Source organism: Triticum dicoccoides, chromosome 4B (assembly GCF_002162155.2).
Source record: "Triticum dicoccoides isolate Atlit2015 ecotype Zavitan chromosome 4B, WEW_v2.0, whole genome shotgun sequence".
Classification (NCBI taxonomy): Eukaryota; Viridiplantae; Streptophyta; class Magnoliopsida; order Poales; family Poaceae; genus Triticum; species Triticum dicoccoides.
The window spans coordinates 630,990,302-631,007,214 of NC_041387.1; the positions used below are offsets into that span (position 1 = coordinate 630,990,302).

Here is a 16,913-nt window from a genome sequence, read left to right on the forward strand (position 1 = left end):
ATCCAACGGATGTGGAGCCGGCGGACGCATGAGCGTTATCAGTCGGTTGAAGGTAAGCTTTTTCCTTCTCGCATACCGCTTTAATGTCTAAAACATCAATGAACGATAATAATATCTGTTTTTCTTTTTTATTAGCACCACAAGCATTCTTGATTATTAAAAAAACTATTTTTACCGTGAAGTTTGACAAACTCAAAACAGTTCCATAAGTTAATTCATTGCAGTCCTCGTTGCAAACTGTCATGTTAAACAAAGAGACGTCTATGTCGTAGACTCGTAGTACTATGCACAAGCACAACTGAATTTACAGCTAAGCCTCTACTCTGCTTCAAAGTTTTGCATACTTGCTCTCTGCACGACTTGCATCTGGCTAGTATAGCAGATGGGCGTAAGGGGACATGCAATGCTGGTCCTGCCACGGGCTGCGCAACTGCGTCAGGAACGGGTCATTTAGCCAGTCGAACACTCCGTGGCCGCTCGCCGCCGGTAGTTGCAGGCTGGGCAGGTCCAGAACACCCTGGCTCGCCGCCGGTAGCTGCAGGCTGGACATGTTCGTCATCCCATGGTTCGCTGCCGGTAGCTGGAGGCCGCAGGGTGGGTTCACGGCCGGGAGCTGAAGATGGAAGGGGGCGTTCGCCGCTTGCGACAGAGACGACGTCGACGCGACGGTGACCGTGGCGACGTCTGCTTCCTTCTTGGCTTCCCTCGGCGCGTCGTGGCTGCTGCTGTTGCCAGACGGCGCCACCGACGAGGAGGAGGAGGAGGAGTGGATCAGGAAGTTGTCCTGGACGTCGTCGGACGGCGACAGATAGAAGTTGCCTGCTGCCGGGACGGGACACGCTCTGGCCGCGCCACCGTAGCCGTACCCACCGTTGCTGCCGGACCTCTGCTTCATCTCCTCCATCTCGAAGGCTCTTTGCTCGAGCTCCTTGAGCGGCGTGGCCTTCCGGTACACCTTGCATAGCACCGTGTCCTCCTGGGGTGGCGCCGCGCCGGAGTCGGGGAGGCGGTACTCGTTCATGACCCAGTCCGTCTTGGTGCCGCGCGGCGCGCGCCCCTGGTAGAAGACGAGCGTCTTCTTGAGACCGATGACCCGTTTGTGGTCGCCGGTGCTCCGGATGGCCCTGTCCGACCCCGTCGCCTTCCAGAAGCCCCGCTCCGTGGTCCGGTTCGGCCGCCCGCCGCTCCCCGCCTTCCGGTCACGCGGCACGAAGAAGTACCACTCCCTCTCCCCGATCTTTGCCATCCCTACATATCCATACACAGACCTCATCAGCTCACTGCTCGGACATGTATACATCGATCGATCACTGCGACGATGTTCTTGTTCGAAGTTGTTGTTCTTGTATGTACGTGTATGTACGTACCAGGAAGATCCCAGGGATCGTGGCGGTAGATGTTGAGGGTGCCGATGATGTCAAAGTGGAGCTTCTTGCCGAGGGCGACGCGGGAGAGGTAGAAGCCGAGGAGCTCCTCCTCCGTGGGGTGGAACCGGAAGCCGGGGAGGTCCTGATCGACCTCCATGGTCGACGACGCCACGGCCATTGCCATTGCTCGCTGCTGCTCTAGGTGATCCACTTACTACTCGAAGTGCTCGATCACCGCTGTACTTGTTACGCTGCTGCTGCTGGAAGGTGGATGATGGCGGTGGTGGTGGTCGGACCGTCGGGGGTTGCTTATATAGAGCTTCAAAGTGATGCCAACCGAGTCGGTTTCCTGCAGAAAGCAGAAGAGGGGGGCGCAGTTTCATGGCACCGGAGAAAACGACTGCTGCTCAAATGGATTTGTGCCGGCCTTACTTAGCACTCAATTAATCACTTCCTTTGAAGACTTAATTTTAATTTGCTCATGTAGATATTTGTAGTCACACAGATTGACTCATTTTGGTCATCCTTCTTTTAAGGATTTTTTTCTTCTATTGTTGTGCTTTCCAGAGCCTGTTCTTGGGTGTATATATTTATCTTCTGTACTTTCCAATTTGGAATACTCGACGGCTAAGACTTCTAGCCGAAATTTCTATTTTGAGGTACAATTGTTTCTCGAAACATTCCAATAATGGCAGCAATTTTTTAGTGCACTTTTTTACACGTTTACCTTGCATCTGCATCTGCTGCTAATTAATATCCTCTTCGACAGCTGTTTTTCCAGAAAAAAACAGGTTTGTTCAACAGAATGATGCTGTATTGCAGCAATGGAAATGTTATTCTTCCACTGAACCACCGTGCAGTCACCGTACATAAGTACCCAAGTTTCTCCTCTTTTTATTACAAAAAGCAACCCCATTCTCTGCCCAGTTACATGACTAGATATTACAATGCACATGTTTGTATATAAGAATATACTAGTTCGAATTGCTGTATAACCGCAAGGCCCCGGATGATTATTATTAAAGATATAATTTTGTTTGCAAACTTTTACGCTCAGATGGTCAGGTCTCTTTTGATTTAACCCGCCCGTCCAAGTTGAAGTTCTAGACATGGTGTTACGACCGGGCAGACTTATGCCCGTAGGAGGCCCATCGGGCAGGTTTACTTAGGGGCTTGGCCCATAAGTTATCTTATTTTCTAGCATCGTGGTTATATATACTAGCTGTAAAACTATTTTGAGGATTAAATAATAAGAAGAATTCTATTGCCCGGCTCCCAGAGGAGCCGGACCCTAACCCTAGCCGCCTCCCTCTCTCAGCCGCCGCCTCCCTCCTTCTTCATCGCGACGGCGCCCGTGCGCCGGCCGCCGCGCCCTCGCCCCTCTCAGCCCCCGGTCTTCCCCTACAACATACGCAGTAGGACCGGTAGGACCCTGGGTCATACCAATTTGGTATCGGTTCGATCATGTCTTCCTCTCATCCACGCCGCCGCTGCCCATCGGCACCACCGCCGCCTACGGCCACCCCGCGCTGTTGTGGCCGTCACAGGGCGCTGCCGCGGGCGGCGGCCTCCCGCTGCTGCCGTTCCAGGCGGGCCACCCCAGCGGGCCGCCCTCGCCGCTGCTGCATCATCATTAACCCCCGGCCACGGGCCCTCTCTGGCCGCAGTGGCCAACTACTGCCCCCGCAGCACTCGTCGCTCCCGTCCACCCTCCGCCGCAAACGATGCAACCACCAGCGCCACCCCTGCCCAACTCGGGGGTGCCCTCACAGGCCGGCTTGCCCATCCATCAGGTCCGGTTCCCGCCCTCTCCGTCGCCAATACCACCGTGGGCAGCTGGCTCTTCGCCATCACCGGTCTACACCGCGGCTTCCGAGCAGCGGACCCCGTTCCCGTAGTTCGGTGGGACATCTGGCTCCGCAGGTCGCTACCCGAAGTACTCCGACCAGGCGCCACCGGCCGCCCTGCTCCGGTCCTCCGAGCTAGTTCGACACGGCGCTCCGACACAGACACCGCTGCGGTTCGCCAAAATCGACTTCGCCACCTATGACGGCACGGAGGACCCCCTCAACTGGCTCAACCAGTGCGACCAGTTCTTCGCGGGCAGTGCACCCTCGCCTCGGAGCGTACCTAGCTCGCCTCCTACCACGTCCGCGGCGCGGCACAGACATGGTATTACGCCCTCGAGCAAGACGAGGGCAGCATGCCCCCTTGGGAGCGCTTCTGCAAGCTCTACCTCCTTCGCTTTGAGCCTCCGGTCCGCGGGAGCCGCTTGGCGGAGCTCAGTCGCCTTCCCTTCACCTCCACGGTGCAGGACTTCACCGACAGCTTCCAGGACCTGGCGTGCCACGCTTCGGGCGTGACGGCGCAGCAGCGGGCCGACCTCTTCATTGGTGGCCTTCCAGATCTCATCAGCGTGGACGTGGAGCTTCGTGGACCTCAGGATCTCCAGATGGCCATGTACTATGCCCACGCCTTCGAGTGTCACGCCCAGAGCATGCAGCAGGCAGCCCCGGCTCGAGGAGGCTGACAGGCCATCCGGCAGCCCCCGGCGCCAGGCCGGCCACCCCCGTTCGCTCCGAAAACTACCACCCTTGCCGCGACGCGGCCCTTCCGTCGGCTCTCTCCGGCGGAGCAGATGGAGCGGCGGCACCAGCGCCTCTGCTTTAACTGCGACGAGACCTACACGTCGAGCCATGTTTGACCGCGCCTCTTCTACTTGGAGTTGGCCGACTACATCGAGGAGGAGGCACTGGCCGAGGGATCCGACACACTGCCGCCCCCAGCGCCTGTGGAGGCCGCACCCGCGGCCGCCTCGGTGACGGCACTCGTGGTCTCTCTCCATGCGCTCGCTGGCATCCGCGACGAGCGAACCATGCTTTTGCCGGTGATGATCAACGGCGAGCGCTTGGTGGCCCTGGTGGATACAGGCTCCACCCATAACTTCCTGCCCGAGGCTACCATGCGTCGCTTAGCGCTTCAGCCGACGGGCGGAGAGCAACTTCGGGTCACGGTGGCCAACGGCGATCGTCTCCGGTGTCATGGGCTCGCACGGAACGTTCCCATCACCATCGGCGATGAACACTTCTCCATGACATGTGCGGTCATTGACTTGGGCTGTTTCGACTTCATCCTTGGCGTTGACTTTCTATGGACCCTCAGTCCCGTCCTTTGGGACTTCGACGCTCTGACGATGACCTTCTGGCGGCTGGGCCGCCGCATCCGGTTGGACGGCATTGGAGGTGTTTCCCAGGTCGCGCTGCAGCTTCAGCTGGCCGCGGCTACCTCTGAGGCCGAGCACCCACTGTTAGATCACCTTCTGCAGCAGCACGACGACCTCTTCCCCGACCCACAGGGTCTTCCGCCAACCAGGGCTTATGATCACTGCATTCACCTCCTGCCGGGCTCGGCACCGGTGGCCGTTCGTCCTTACCACTACCCGACGCTGCAGAATGACGAGTTGGAGCGGTAGTGTGCATTGATGCTCGCCGTGGGCATTATTCGGATCTCCACCTCTCCGTTCACCGCGCTGGTCCTTCTCGTACGCAAGTTGGACGGCTCGTGGCGCTTCTGCATCGACTACCGCGCCCTTAATACTCTCATACGGAAGGACAAGTTTCCTATTCTGGTGGTCGATGAGCTCCTGGATGAGCTCCATGGGGCGCGCTTCTTCACCAAGCTCGATCTCTGGTCGGGGTTCCATCAGGTGCGTATGCACCCGGACAACATTGCCAAGACGGCGTGTCAGACTCATCACGGCCACTTCGAGTTCTTGGTGATGCCCTCGGCAACCTTCCAGGCTCTGATGAACGACGTCCTCCGGCCCTACCTATGTCGGTTTGTGCTCGTTTACTTTGATGACATTCTTATTTACATCGCCTCTTGGGCGGAGCACCTTCAGCACGTCGCCATCGTCTTCAACGAGCTTCGGGTGCACCATCTTCAACTTAAGCGCTCGAAGTGCTTGTTCGGGACGCCGTTTGTCGCCTACCTCGGCCATGTCATCTCAGCCGACGGGGTTGCCATGGATGCCGACAAGGTGGCGGCCGTTGCAGCTTGGCCGACACCGCAATCACCGCGGGCTCTTCGCGGTTTTCTGGGCCTCGCGGGCTACTACTGGAAGTTTATCCGGGAATTCAGCCTCGTCGCGTCACTCCTCACACGCTTGCTGTGTCGTGCCACCTTTGCTTGGGACGACGAGGCGACGATGGCATTTGAGGCCCTCAAGGGGGCCCTCACGACGGGGCCCGTTCTTCAGATGCCAGATTTTGACCGCCCATTCGTGGTGGGCTGCGACGCCTCCGGTGCGGGGTTTGGCACAGTGCTTCATCAGGGCGAGGTCCCTCTCGCCTAAGCTTGTTCAGCCGTCCTTTCGCTCTACGCCATCTTAAGCTCAATGAGTATGAGCGGGAGCTCATTGGCTTGGTGCAGGCGGTGCGCCACTGGCGGCCCTATCTTTGGGGTCGGTCTTTCCAAATTCGCATGGACCACTACAACCTGAAGTTCTTGCCGGACCAGAGGCTCTCAACCGTGCCGCAGCACCAGGGGATTAGCAAGCTCTTTGGCTTCGACTTCTCCATCGAGTATCGGCCCGGTCGTCTTAACACCGTGTCCGATGCCTTGTCTCACCGAGAAGCCGGCCACGACACCGCTATCCCCGACGCCGAGGGTACGGTGCTTTGCATCCGCTCCGGCCCGACCTTCAGGCTCTTCACCGACATTCGCCGGGCGACGGCGATGGCGGCCGACGCCCTTCTTCTTCAGCATCAGCTGGCTTTGGGCGAGCTGGAGGCGCCTTGGCGCTTCACCGAGGGCCTGCTCCTCCATGGGCGTCGGGTCTTCGTGCCGGCGCATGACGATATCCGTCACCAGGTGTTGCTGCTGGCCCACTCAGCAGGCCATGAGGGTGTGTAGAAAACTCTCCATCATCTCCGCGCCAACTTCTACATCCTTGGTGATCGCACCCTGGTCCGTGACTGGGTTCGGTCTTGTGCGATCTGTCAGCGCAACAAGACGGAGACGCTGCGGCCGCCTGGTCTACTCCAGCCCTTGGAGGTGCCATCTCAGGTCTGGGTCGATATCTCCATGGACTTCACCGAGGGCCTCCCCAAGGTGGGAGGCAAATCGGTCATTCTCACGGTGGTCGACCGCTTCTCTAAGTATGCTCACTTCATTGCGCTCGGTCAACCATACATAGCGGCGTCCGTAGCCCGGGCCTTCTTCGACGGGATCATCCGCCCCACGGGTTTCCCTCTTCGATCGTCAGAATCGTGACCCCGTGTTCACGGGGCACGTGTGGCACGGCCTCTTTCGGATGGCGGGCATCAAGCTCCACTTGAGCACGACCTTCCATCCTCAGACGGATGGCCAGTCCGAGGTCGTCAACAAGGTGATTGCCATGTATTTGCGTTGTGTCATAGGTGATCGTCCTCGCGCATGGGTGGACTAGCTCTCGTGGGCGGAGCACTGCTACAACACCTCATATCACTCCGCCCTACGCACCACGCCTTTTGAGTTGGTCTACGGCCGCTAGCCTCTAACGATTCTTCTAGTTGATCCGGCCATGACTCGGACCGAGGCGGCCGGGGACCTTCCGCGGAGCCGTGAGGAGATGCTCGCCGAGGTCCGGCAATGACTTCTTCAGGCCCAGCAGTTGGCCAAGCACTACTACGACGGTCATCATCGCGAGGCGGAGTTCGCGGTGGGCGATTGGGTGTGGATGCGTCTTCTTCACCGCTCTACGCAGTCACTCGACCCACGCGTGAAGAAGAAGTTGGGTCCTTGCTATGCTGGGCCCTTTGCTGTCCTGGAGCGCATTGGGAAGGTGGCTTACCGCCTTCAGCTTCCGGCAGGTGCTCGCATCCACGACGTCTTCCATGTGGGGCTGCTCAAGCCCTTCTGTGGAGAGCCACTTGCAGCTCCTCTGGCACTTCCGCCCACCGCCGATGGGCGTCTTCTTCCTTGTCCAGAGAAGGTCTTGCAGGCCCAGCTACATCGCAGAGTGTGGTATGTGCTGATTTAGTGGGTTGGATTTCCGGCAGAGGACGCCACTTGGGAGCAGCGCGAGGAGTTCCGCCAGCACTATCCAGAGTTCCAGCTCGAGGACGAGCTGTTTGCGCAGGCGGAGAGAGATGTTATGACCGGGCAGACTTATGCCCATAGGAGGCCCACCGGGCAGGTTTAGTTAGGGGCTTGGCCCACAAGTTATCTTATTTTCTAGCATCGTGGTTGTATATACTAGCTGTAAAACTATTTTGAGGATTAAGCAATAAGAAGAATTCTATTGCCCGGCTCCGAGAGGATCCGGACTCTAACCCTAGCCGCCTCCCTCTCTCAGCCGCCGCCTCCCTCCTTCATCGCGACGGCGCCCGTGCGTCGGCTGCCGCGCCCTCGCCTCTCTCAGCCCCGGTCTTCCCTTCAACTAACGCAGCAGGACCGGTAGGACCTTGGGTTCTACCAATTTGGTATCTAGAGACTCCGGTTCGATCATGTCTTCCTCATCACCCACGCCGTCGCTGCCCATCGGCACCACCGCCTAGCTGTCCGCCCCTCCCCCCGATGACCACCAACGGGGCTCCGACGCTGCTGGGGCCGATCACCACCGTGGGTGCCCCAACGCCGCCGGCCCCAGTCACTCCCGCGCCGCCACTGACCGCTGTCTTCATGCCGGAGCTGACGACCACCACACTGCGGGATCTTGTGACGGCAGTCCAAGGCCTCCAGCTGCACATGGCGGGGCCCTACGCACCCCCAATGGCTGTGCCCATCGCCGCCTACGGCCACCCCGCGTTGCCATGGCCGTCACAGGGCGCTGCCGCGGGCGGCGGCCTCCCGCTGCAGTCATTCCAAGCGGGCCACCCCAGCGGGCCGCCCTCCCCACTGCTACATCATCATCAACCCCCGTCCACGGGCCCTCTCTAGCTGCAGTGGCCAACTACGGCCCCCGCAGCTCTCGTCGCTCATGTCCACCCTCCACCGCAGACGATGCAACCACCGGCGCCACCCCTGCCGAGCTCGGGGGTGCCCTCGCAGGCTGGCCTGCCCATCCATCAGGTCCGATTTCCGCCCTCTCCATCGCCAATACTAGCGTGGGCGGCTGGATCTTCGCCATCACCCGTCTACACCGCGACTTCCAAGCAGTCGACCCCGTTCCCGCAGTTCGGCGGGCCATCTGGCTCCGCAGGTCGCTACCCGGAGTACTCCGACCAGGCGCCACCAGCCGCCCTGCTCCGCTCCTCCGAGCCAGTTCGACACGGTGCTCCGACACAGACACCGTCGCAGTTTGCCAAAATCGACTTCGCCACCTATGACGGCACGGAGGACCCCCTCAACTGGCTCAACCAGTGCAACCAGTTCTTTCGCGGGCAGCGCACCCTCGCCTTGGAGCGTACCTGGCTTGCCTCCTACCACCTCCATGGCGCGGCACAGACATGGTATTACGCCCTCGAGAAGGACAAGGGTGGCATGCCCTCTTGGGAGCGCTTCCGCGAGCTCTGCCTCCTTCTCTCTGGGCCTCCGGTCCGTGTGAGCCGCTTGGTGGAGCTCGGTCGCCTTCCCGTCACTTCCACGGTGCAGGACTTCGCCGACAGCTTCCAGGCCCTGGCGTGCCATGCTTTGGGCGTGAAGGCGTAGCAGCGGGCCGACCTCTTCATTGGTGGCCTTCCGGATCACATCCGTGTGGACGTGGAGCTTCGTGGGCCTCAGGATCTCTTGATGGCCATGTACTACGCCCGTGCCTTCGAGTGTCGCGCCCAGGCCATGTAGTAGGCAGCCCCGGCTTGAGGAGGCCGACAGGCCGTCCGGCAGCCCCCGGCACCATGCCGGCCATCCCCGGACGCGACGCGGTCCTTCTGTCGGCTCTCTCGGACGGAGCAGATGGAGCGGCGGCGCCAGGGCCTCTGCTTTAACTGCGACAAGCCCTACACGCCGAGCCATGTCCGACCGTTCCTGTTCTACTTGGAGACGGTTCACTACATCGAGGAGTCGGCTCTGGCCGAGAGAGCCGACACACTGCCACCCCTAGCGCCTGCCAAGGCCGCACCCGCGACCGCCCCGGTGACGGCACTCGCGGTCTGTCTCCATGTGCTCACTGGCATCTGCGACGAGCGAACCATGCTTTTGCCGGTGATGATCCATGACGAGTACTTGGTGGCCATGGTGGATACATGCTCCACCCATAACTTCCTTCTCGAGGCTATCATGCGTCGCTTAGCACTTCAGCCGACAGGCGGGGAGCAACTTCGGGTCACGGTGGTCAACGGCGATCGTCTTCGGTGTCATGGGCTCGCACGGAACGTGCCCATCACCATTGGCGACAAACACTTCTCCATCACCTGTGTGGGCATTGACTTGGGCTGTTTCGACTTCATCCTTGGCGTCAAGTTTCTGTGGACCCTCGGTCCCATCCTTTGGTACTTCGACGCTCTGACGATTACCTTCTGTAGGCTGGGCCGCCGCATCCGGTGGGACGGCATTGGAGGCGTCTCCCAGGTCGCGCTGCAGCTTCTGCTGGCCGCGACTACCTCTGAGGCCGAGCACCCACTATTAGATCACCTTCTGCAGCAGCACAACAACCTCTTCACCAAGCTGCAGGGTCTTCTGCCAGCCAGGGCTTATGATCACCGCATTCACCTCCTGCCGGGCTCAGCACCGGTGGTCGTTTGTCCTTACCGCTACCCGCAGTTGCAGAAGGATGAGTTGGAGCGGCATTGCGCATTGATGCTCGCCGCGGGCATTTTCCGGATCTCCACCTCGCCGCTCACCGTGCCGGTCCTTCTCGTACGCAAATTGGATGGCTCGTGGCGCTTCTGCATCGACTACCCCACCCTTAATGCTCTCACACTGAAGGACAAGTTTCCTATTCTGGTGGTCGATGAGCCCCTGTATGAGCTCCATGGGGCGCGCTTCTTCACCAAGCTCGATCTCTGGTTGGGGTACCACTAGGTGCGTATGCACCCGGACGACATCGCCAAGACGGCGTTTCGGACTCATCACGGCCACTTCGAGTTCTTGGTGATGCCCTTTGATCTCTCCAACACCCCGGCGACCTTCAGGCTCAGAGGAACGATGTCCTCCGGCCCTACCTATGTCGGTTTGTGCTTGTTTTCTTTGATGACATTCTTATCTACAGCGCCTCTTGGGCGGAGCACCTTCAACACGTCGCCATCGTCTTCAACGAGCTTCGGGTGAATCATCTTCATCTTAAGCGCTCGAAGTGCTTGTTCAGGACGTCGTCTGTCGCCTACCTCGGCCACGTTATCTTGGCCGATGGGTTTGCCATGGATGCTGACAAGGTGGTGGCCATTGCAGCTTGGCCGACACCGCAATCGCCGCGGGCTCTTCGCAATTTTCTGGGCCTCGCGGGCAACTACCGGAAGTTTATCCGGGAATTCGCCCTCATCGCGTCGCCCCTCACATGCTTGCTGCGTCGTGACGCCTTCGCTCGGGACCACGAGGCGACGACGGCATTCGAGGGCCTCAAGGGTGCCCTCATGACGGGGCCCGTTCTTCAGATGCCGGATTTTGACCGCCCATTCGTGGTGGAGTGCGACGCCTCCGGTGCGGGATTCGGAACCGTGCTTCATCAGGGCGAGGGCCCTCTCGCCGTCTTCAGCCGACCTTTCACTCCACGCCATCTTAAGCTCGCGACGTATGAGCGGGAGCTCATTGGCTTGGCGCATGCGGTGCGTAACTGGCGGCCCTATCTTTGGGGTCGGTCTTTCCAAATTTACACGGACCACTACAACCTGAAGTTCTTGCTGGACCAGAGGGTCTCGACCGTGCCGCAGCACCCGTGGATCAACAAGCTCTTTGGCTTCGACTTCTCCGTCGAGTATCGGCCCAGTCGTCTTAACACCGTGGCCGACGCCTTGTCTCGCTGAGACGCCAACCACGACACCGCTATCCCCGATGCCGAGGGTACGGTGCTCTGCATCCGCTCCGGCCCAACCTTCGGGCTCTTCACCGACATTTGTCGGGCGACGGCGATGGCGGCCGACGCCCTTCTTCTTCAGCAGCAGCTGGTTGCGGGCGAGCTGGAGGCGCCTTGGCGCTTCACCGACGGCCTGCTCCTCCATGGGCGCCGGGCCTTCGTGCCGGTGCATGACGATCTCCGTCACCAGGTGTTGCTGTTGGCCCACTCAGCAGGCCATGAGGGTGTGTAGAAAACTCTCCATCGTCTCCGCGCTGACTTCTACATCCCTGGTGATCGCACCCTGGTCCATGACTGGGTTCGGTCTTGTGCGACATGTCAGCGCAACAAGACGGAGACGCTATGGCCGGCTGGTCTACTCCAGCGCTTGGAGGTGCCGTCTCAGGTCTGGGCGGATATCTCCATGGACTTCATCGAGGGCCTCCCCAAGGTGGGCGGCAAATCGGTCATTCTCACGGTGGTCGATTGCTTCTCCAAGTATGCTCACTTCATCGCGCTCAGTCATCCATACACAACGGTGTCCATAGCCCGAGCCTTCTTCGACGGGATTGTCCGCCTCCACGGGTTTCCCTCTTCGATCATTAGCGATCGGGACCCCGTGTTCACGGGGCATGTGTGGCACAACCTCTTTCGGATGGCGGGCGTCAAGCTCCGCTTGAGCACGGCCTTCCACCTTCAGACGGATGGCCAGTCCGAGGTCGTCAACAAGGTGACTGCCATGTATTTGTGTTGTGTCATAGGTGATTGTCCTCACGCATGGGTGGACTGGCTCTCGTGGGCAGAGTACTGCTACAACACCTCATATCACTCCGCCCTACGCACCACGCCTTTTGAGTTGGTCTACGGCCGCCAGCCTCTAACGATTCTTCTAGTTGATCCGGCCACGACTCGGACCGAGGCGGCCGGGGACCTTCCGCGGAGCCGTGAGGAGATGCTCGCCGAGGTCCGGCAATGACTTCTTCAGGCCCAGCAGTTGGCGAAGCACTACTACGACGGTCATCATCGCGAGGCGGAGTTCGCGGTGGGCGATTGGGTGTGGATGCTTTTTCTTCACCGCTCTACGCAGTCACTCGACCCACGTGTGAAGTAGAAGTTGGGTCCTTGCTATGTCGGGCCCTTTGCTGTCCTGGAGCGCATTGGAAAGGTGGCTTACCGCCTTCAGCTTCCGGCAGGTGCTCGCATCCACGACGTCTTCCATGTGGGGCTGCACAAGCCCTTTTGTGGAGAGCCACCCGCGGCTCCTCTAGCACTTATGCCCACCGCCGACGGGCTTCTTCTTCCTGGTCCAGAAAAGGTCTTGCAGGCCCAGCTACATCGCGGAGTGTGGTATGTGCTTATTCAGTGGGCTGGATTTCCGGCAGAGGACACCACTTGGGAGTGGCGCGAGGAGTTCCGCCAACACTATCCAGAGTTCCAGCTCGAGGACGAGCTGTTTGCGCAGGCGAGGAGAGATGTTATGACCGGGCAGACTTATCCCGTAGGAGGCCCACGGGGCAGGTTTAGTTAGGGGCTTGGCCCACAAGTTATCTTATTTTCTAACATCGTGGATATATATACTAGCTGTAAAACTATTTTGAGGATTAAGCAATAAGAATAATTCTATTGCCCGGCTCCCAGAGGAGGCGTACCCTAACCCTAGCCGCCTCCCTCTCTCAGCCGCCGCCTCCCTCCTTCATCGCGACGGCGCCAGTGCGCCAGCCGCTGCTCCCTCGCCCCTCTCAGCCCCCGGTCTTCCCCTACAACCTACGCAGTAGGACCGGTAGGACCCTGGGTGCTACCACATGGCATATGTGCTTGCATTTCCCTGAATTTATTCAGAATTTCAAGGCTTTATTATTTCAGCACTAAACGACTGTCAGGTGCCGATGGTGACTTTTGTCAATCTCAAGATCTGTAGGCCAAGTCTCTCGACGGTGCTCATTGGAGTATGAGGTGTGTGCATGTACATGTGTGAGCATGTGCGTCTTTACTGTATTTTGCGAAAAAAGATATAATTTTATTTGTTGTACAACTAAAATTTAAAAGAAAAAAATTTGAGGTCTCAACTATTGTGCCTAGTCTGGCCTGAACCCTAAATTGTCAAGCATTAAACCTTGAATTTCTACAACCATCCAAAATGGACCTGTACCTAGTGTTGGATAACTAGATGATAACCCGTGCGTTGCGGCGGGAACTGATTGCAATATGTTCTAATGAGATTGGTTCTATGGAGCATAAATATGTGAATTAATATATAATATCATGTGCTTATTGTATAGTGTAATAGTTGAGATATACATTTTTCTATGCATGCATGGTTGCATGTGTATTAAGTATGCTAGTTCGATGGAGTATGCAATTAAGAAAGAGGCAATTATAATTGATGAGGTGACATGTGTGGTGAGGTGGTATATTTGCATGTTGAGATAAATTAGATAGTACGGATCAACTTCTTATGTATAATATATGTCAAAAATATTTCTAGTTCTGAAATACAGATTTCTTTTTCTAGGATATATGCAAAAAACCGACGAAGAGTTCATGCAAGAAAAAGAGAAGTTCCTTTGTTTTTATATCGAACATAGATGATCATATTTGTTGATATTTTTTTCCGGTTACGATTTTATAGCATTCTCCACACAGGTGAATCATTTCAGATATACTTTAGAACCTTAGAAAACAAAATCACCATAACCTTGACCTAGCCATTTCATGTGGATTCGCAACTTTACAGTTTAGTTTAATGTGAAAAATTGTGAAGTAAGGGGTCTTATGAATTGAAACATGCTAAAATTTGTCCAAAGATATGAAAAACAGTTTTGCATATAATAAATGACAAGAAAACAGTCTATTTATGTTATATATGTTTTCCACATGTGACAGACAACCATAATTGTTGATTTCTTTTTGAAGAGGGAATGACCTCTAGTCTCTCATTGAGTGATGCACACAACCATATATTAGTATTGATTAGCTAATGATGAAAATCAAATCCTAACATCAATGCCGAACAAAATGATCCATGAAAAAGACAAAAACAATTCATTCATAATGGATTTGCGTCGCGCCAGGATCTCCATAACCCTATGACGGGTGACCGGATTGATCAAGCGACTCCTAGCCAAAGCCTCCATGAAGGAATCGTCATATGAGCGCCAATGTTCTCGAATTCCACTGAAGACCCAACATAGGATTACCATCCCCGAATCCAAGTCTCGAGCCAACACCTTCAACAAGGGAACTACGCTTGCATGTTGATATTGGCTTATCTAGCCGCAAGGGATGACCGTTCATTTTCAGTGGGAGTATATGCAAACTTGTAACAAAATCCATCACTACCAACAACCTCATTGCTTGCAGGCGACATCTCGTTACCGGGATCCTAACGTTGGGAGAGCACAAAGCCCACCTACTTCACCTGAGAAGACATCAGATGCAGCTTAATGACCATCGTCCTACATTGCCCGCTGTCCTTCTTCCAGTCACCATAGCACCACCTTCGATCTCGGCGATGGGAGAGAGGGATACTTGGACACATGTTGGTCTAGATTTGTCCGCCATCTCATAGATCACCGCATTGCAGCGACCTTGCGAATCCATCCAACTCTTCCCCGGGGCCGCCACCTCGTGTCCAACACCATATCACCCATCCGCGGGATTTTGCCCATAGGAACAGCTGAACTATTGGATCCAAGCCTGTATTTAGCTTGCGCTACTACTAAGTAGCAGTAGCGCTGCTTGTTAAATCCTCACTGTTGTTACCTGTCTACCTATAGGGTTTTCCCTAGTAGTGAGGCATCTAACACATGCCCACCCCGGAGTAGTTCTGCCAAAAAGCAATGCCGGTTGAGCCAGAGTCGAGTCCACATCCACCTGTTTCACATATGGTAGCACCCGCACTGCCACAACTCCATCACGAGCGGTGCACTGCAGTGACGACCACTAACGCAATGGAAGTAACCTGATGGCCCTTGCAGGGAAGTTAACCAGGGGAATGGATGTGACTATGCTAGCGCGAGGAAGGACGCCAGAGACGTGACTGTCGACATCAACCCTGGCATAGACCAGCCCGACGACTCCACCCCACCGCCTCCAAGTGTCCGAGCCACACGATGGTTGGTGGGTTTTGCGCTGGGGTCGCTGCCTCCTGACTGAGCTAGAGCTGCGCCTCCACATGTTTCATCTAGCCGTCTCCACTTGTTGTGTAGTTGCGCCTCCGCAGCAATAGCCCGCATTACCGCAAGCTAGGGGTGACAGGCAACATTAGTGTTGCAAGGGGAGGGGGGTGGGGGGATGGGGGGGGGGTGAGAAGGCAGGGTGGTGAACGGCGCCGCCGCTGTTAGCGCTGAGGAAGGCGAGGGCACACTGCCCCTCTGTCTTTTACGGATTGCTCAGATATTGTGTTCTTTTTAAATTGTTGATAAAATTTTGTTGGTTACAAACTTCCAAGCATTTATGCATCTATTAAAATTTCCACATTTAAAGAAAATGTTAAACATCGAAACTACTACCCCAACATCGTAGTGTTCAAATTAACAGGAAAAAGGAGTTCAAAGAAAGTTTAGGATGGAATGTGAATAGTTTCATTGTTCATGGCTCAAACTGGAGCAGCCAACATAGGTTAAAGTTTTTAATAATTTCTTACCAAGGGCTACAACATACTTCAGATCCATAATCCAAACACACGGTGATAAAAGGCCGGCGGTGTTGATCCTCAGTATTCTTCCCGACTAATTTTTTATTGTGTACATTACTCAGTGCAGAGGGTTCTTACATCCGAAAGGGAAATTCTGAAGCAGATGACAACAAAGCCGCTTCGTTGTAATAACACACTGTAGCTAGGTTGCTTTCCCCATGAGGCGGCGCACACAATTTTATTTTAAGCTAGCTCTGCCGTCAAGCAACGCTGATTATAGTTTTTTGTTTTTCACGTACATACACACGATTATGGTTTAATTAGGCGGCTCCACATCGTTCAGCATCTCGAAACACATGACTGGACTGCCTGTCCACTTCTATTTTGCCTAGAACAAGAATCGACTGCCTGTCCATGTCAAGGGGAAATTGGACCTGGTATAAGCTAAGCCGGATCGGCCGGGATGGCGACCATTTCCAAATTGAAAATGCGTCAACGTCAGGTCCATGCCGCTCGCCATTTTCGTTTTGTCCTCCGAGCTGGCCAGTAGACGTTTACCACATATCCAAATGAGTTCAAAATTCTGGGGGCAGACTGTTGATCAGGCAAGCCCGGTTTTGGAATGAATCCTGTCCAGAGAGTGAAGATGAACAGTATATTGGCAATTTCCGCGCGGTTTACCAGTGACCCGGTCGATGCTACAGTACCATGAACAGAATGCCGTGCAGCTTGCCAGAAAAGTTTAGGCGATGACCGACTCGATGTCACTGTCAGCTAGCTAGGCGGTAGAATATGTTTGTGTGGCTACCTTTGTCCTTTTGGTCCTCTTGACCGACCTTGGTGGAACCAGCCCTGAAAGTGACCGCTAGTGTGACGAATCCAGATTGGAACGCTATAGCTTGGAGACGACAGCTTCGTCGTCGTCGTCGTCTCATTGCATGCGATGCAAGAAGCAAGATGGATCACTCACGTCGGCTTAATGATCGAACGGCGCCAGAAT

At 56.1% G+C, this 16,913-nt stretch overlaps 1 protein-coding gene across 1 annotated transcript; it reads right to left on the minus strand.

The window, feature by feature from the left end:
• Positions 1 to 311: 311 nt before the first annotated feature.
• LOC119294090 (NAC domain-containing protein 22-like) lies at positions 312 to 1,569 on the minus strand. The gene is made up of 2 exons (XM_037572353.1): positions 1,368 to 1,569; positions 312 to 1,248 (listed from the first exon to the last, which is right to left on the minus strand). Exons 1-2 carry the CDS (start codon positions 1,549 to 1,551, stop codon positions 371 to 373), a joined length of 1,062 nt encoding a protein of 353 aa, XP_037428250.1. The 5' UTR covers positions 1,552 to 1,569; the 3' UTR covers positions 312 to 370.
• Between the last annotated feature and the right edge of the window lie 15,344 nt (positions 1,570 to 16,913).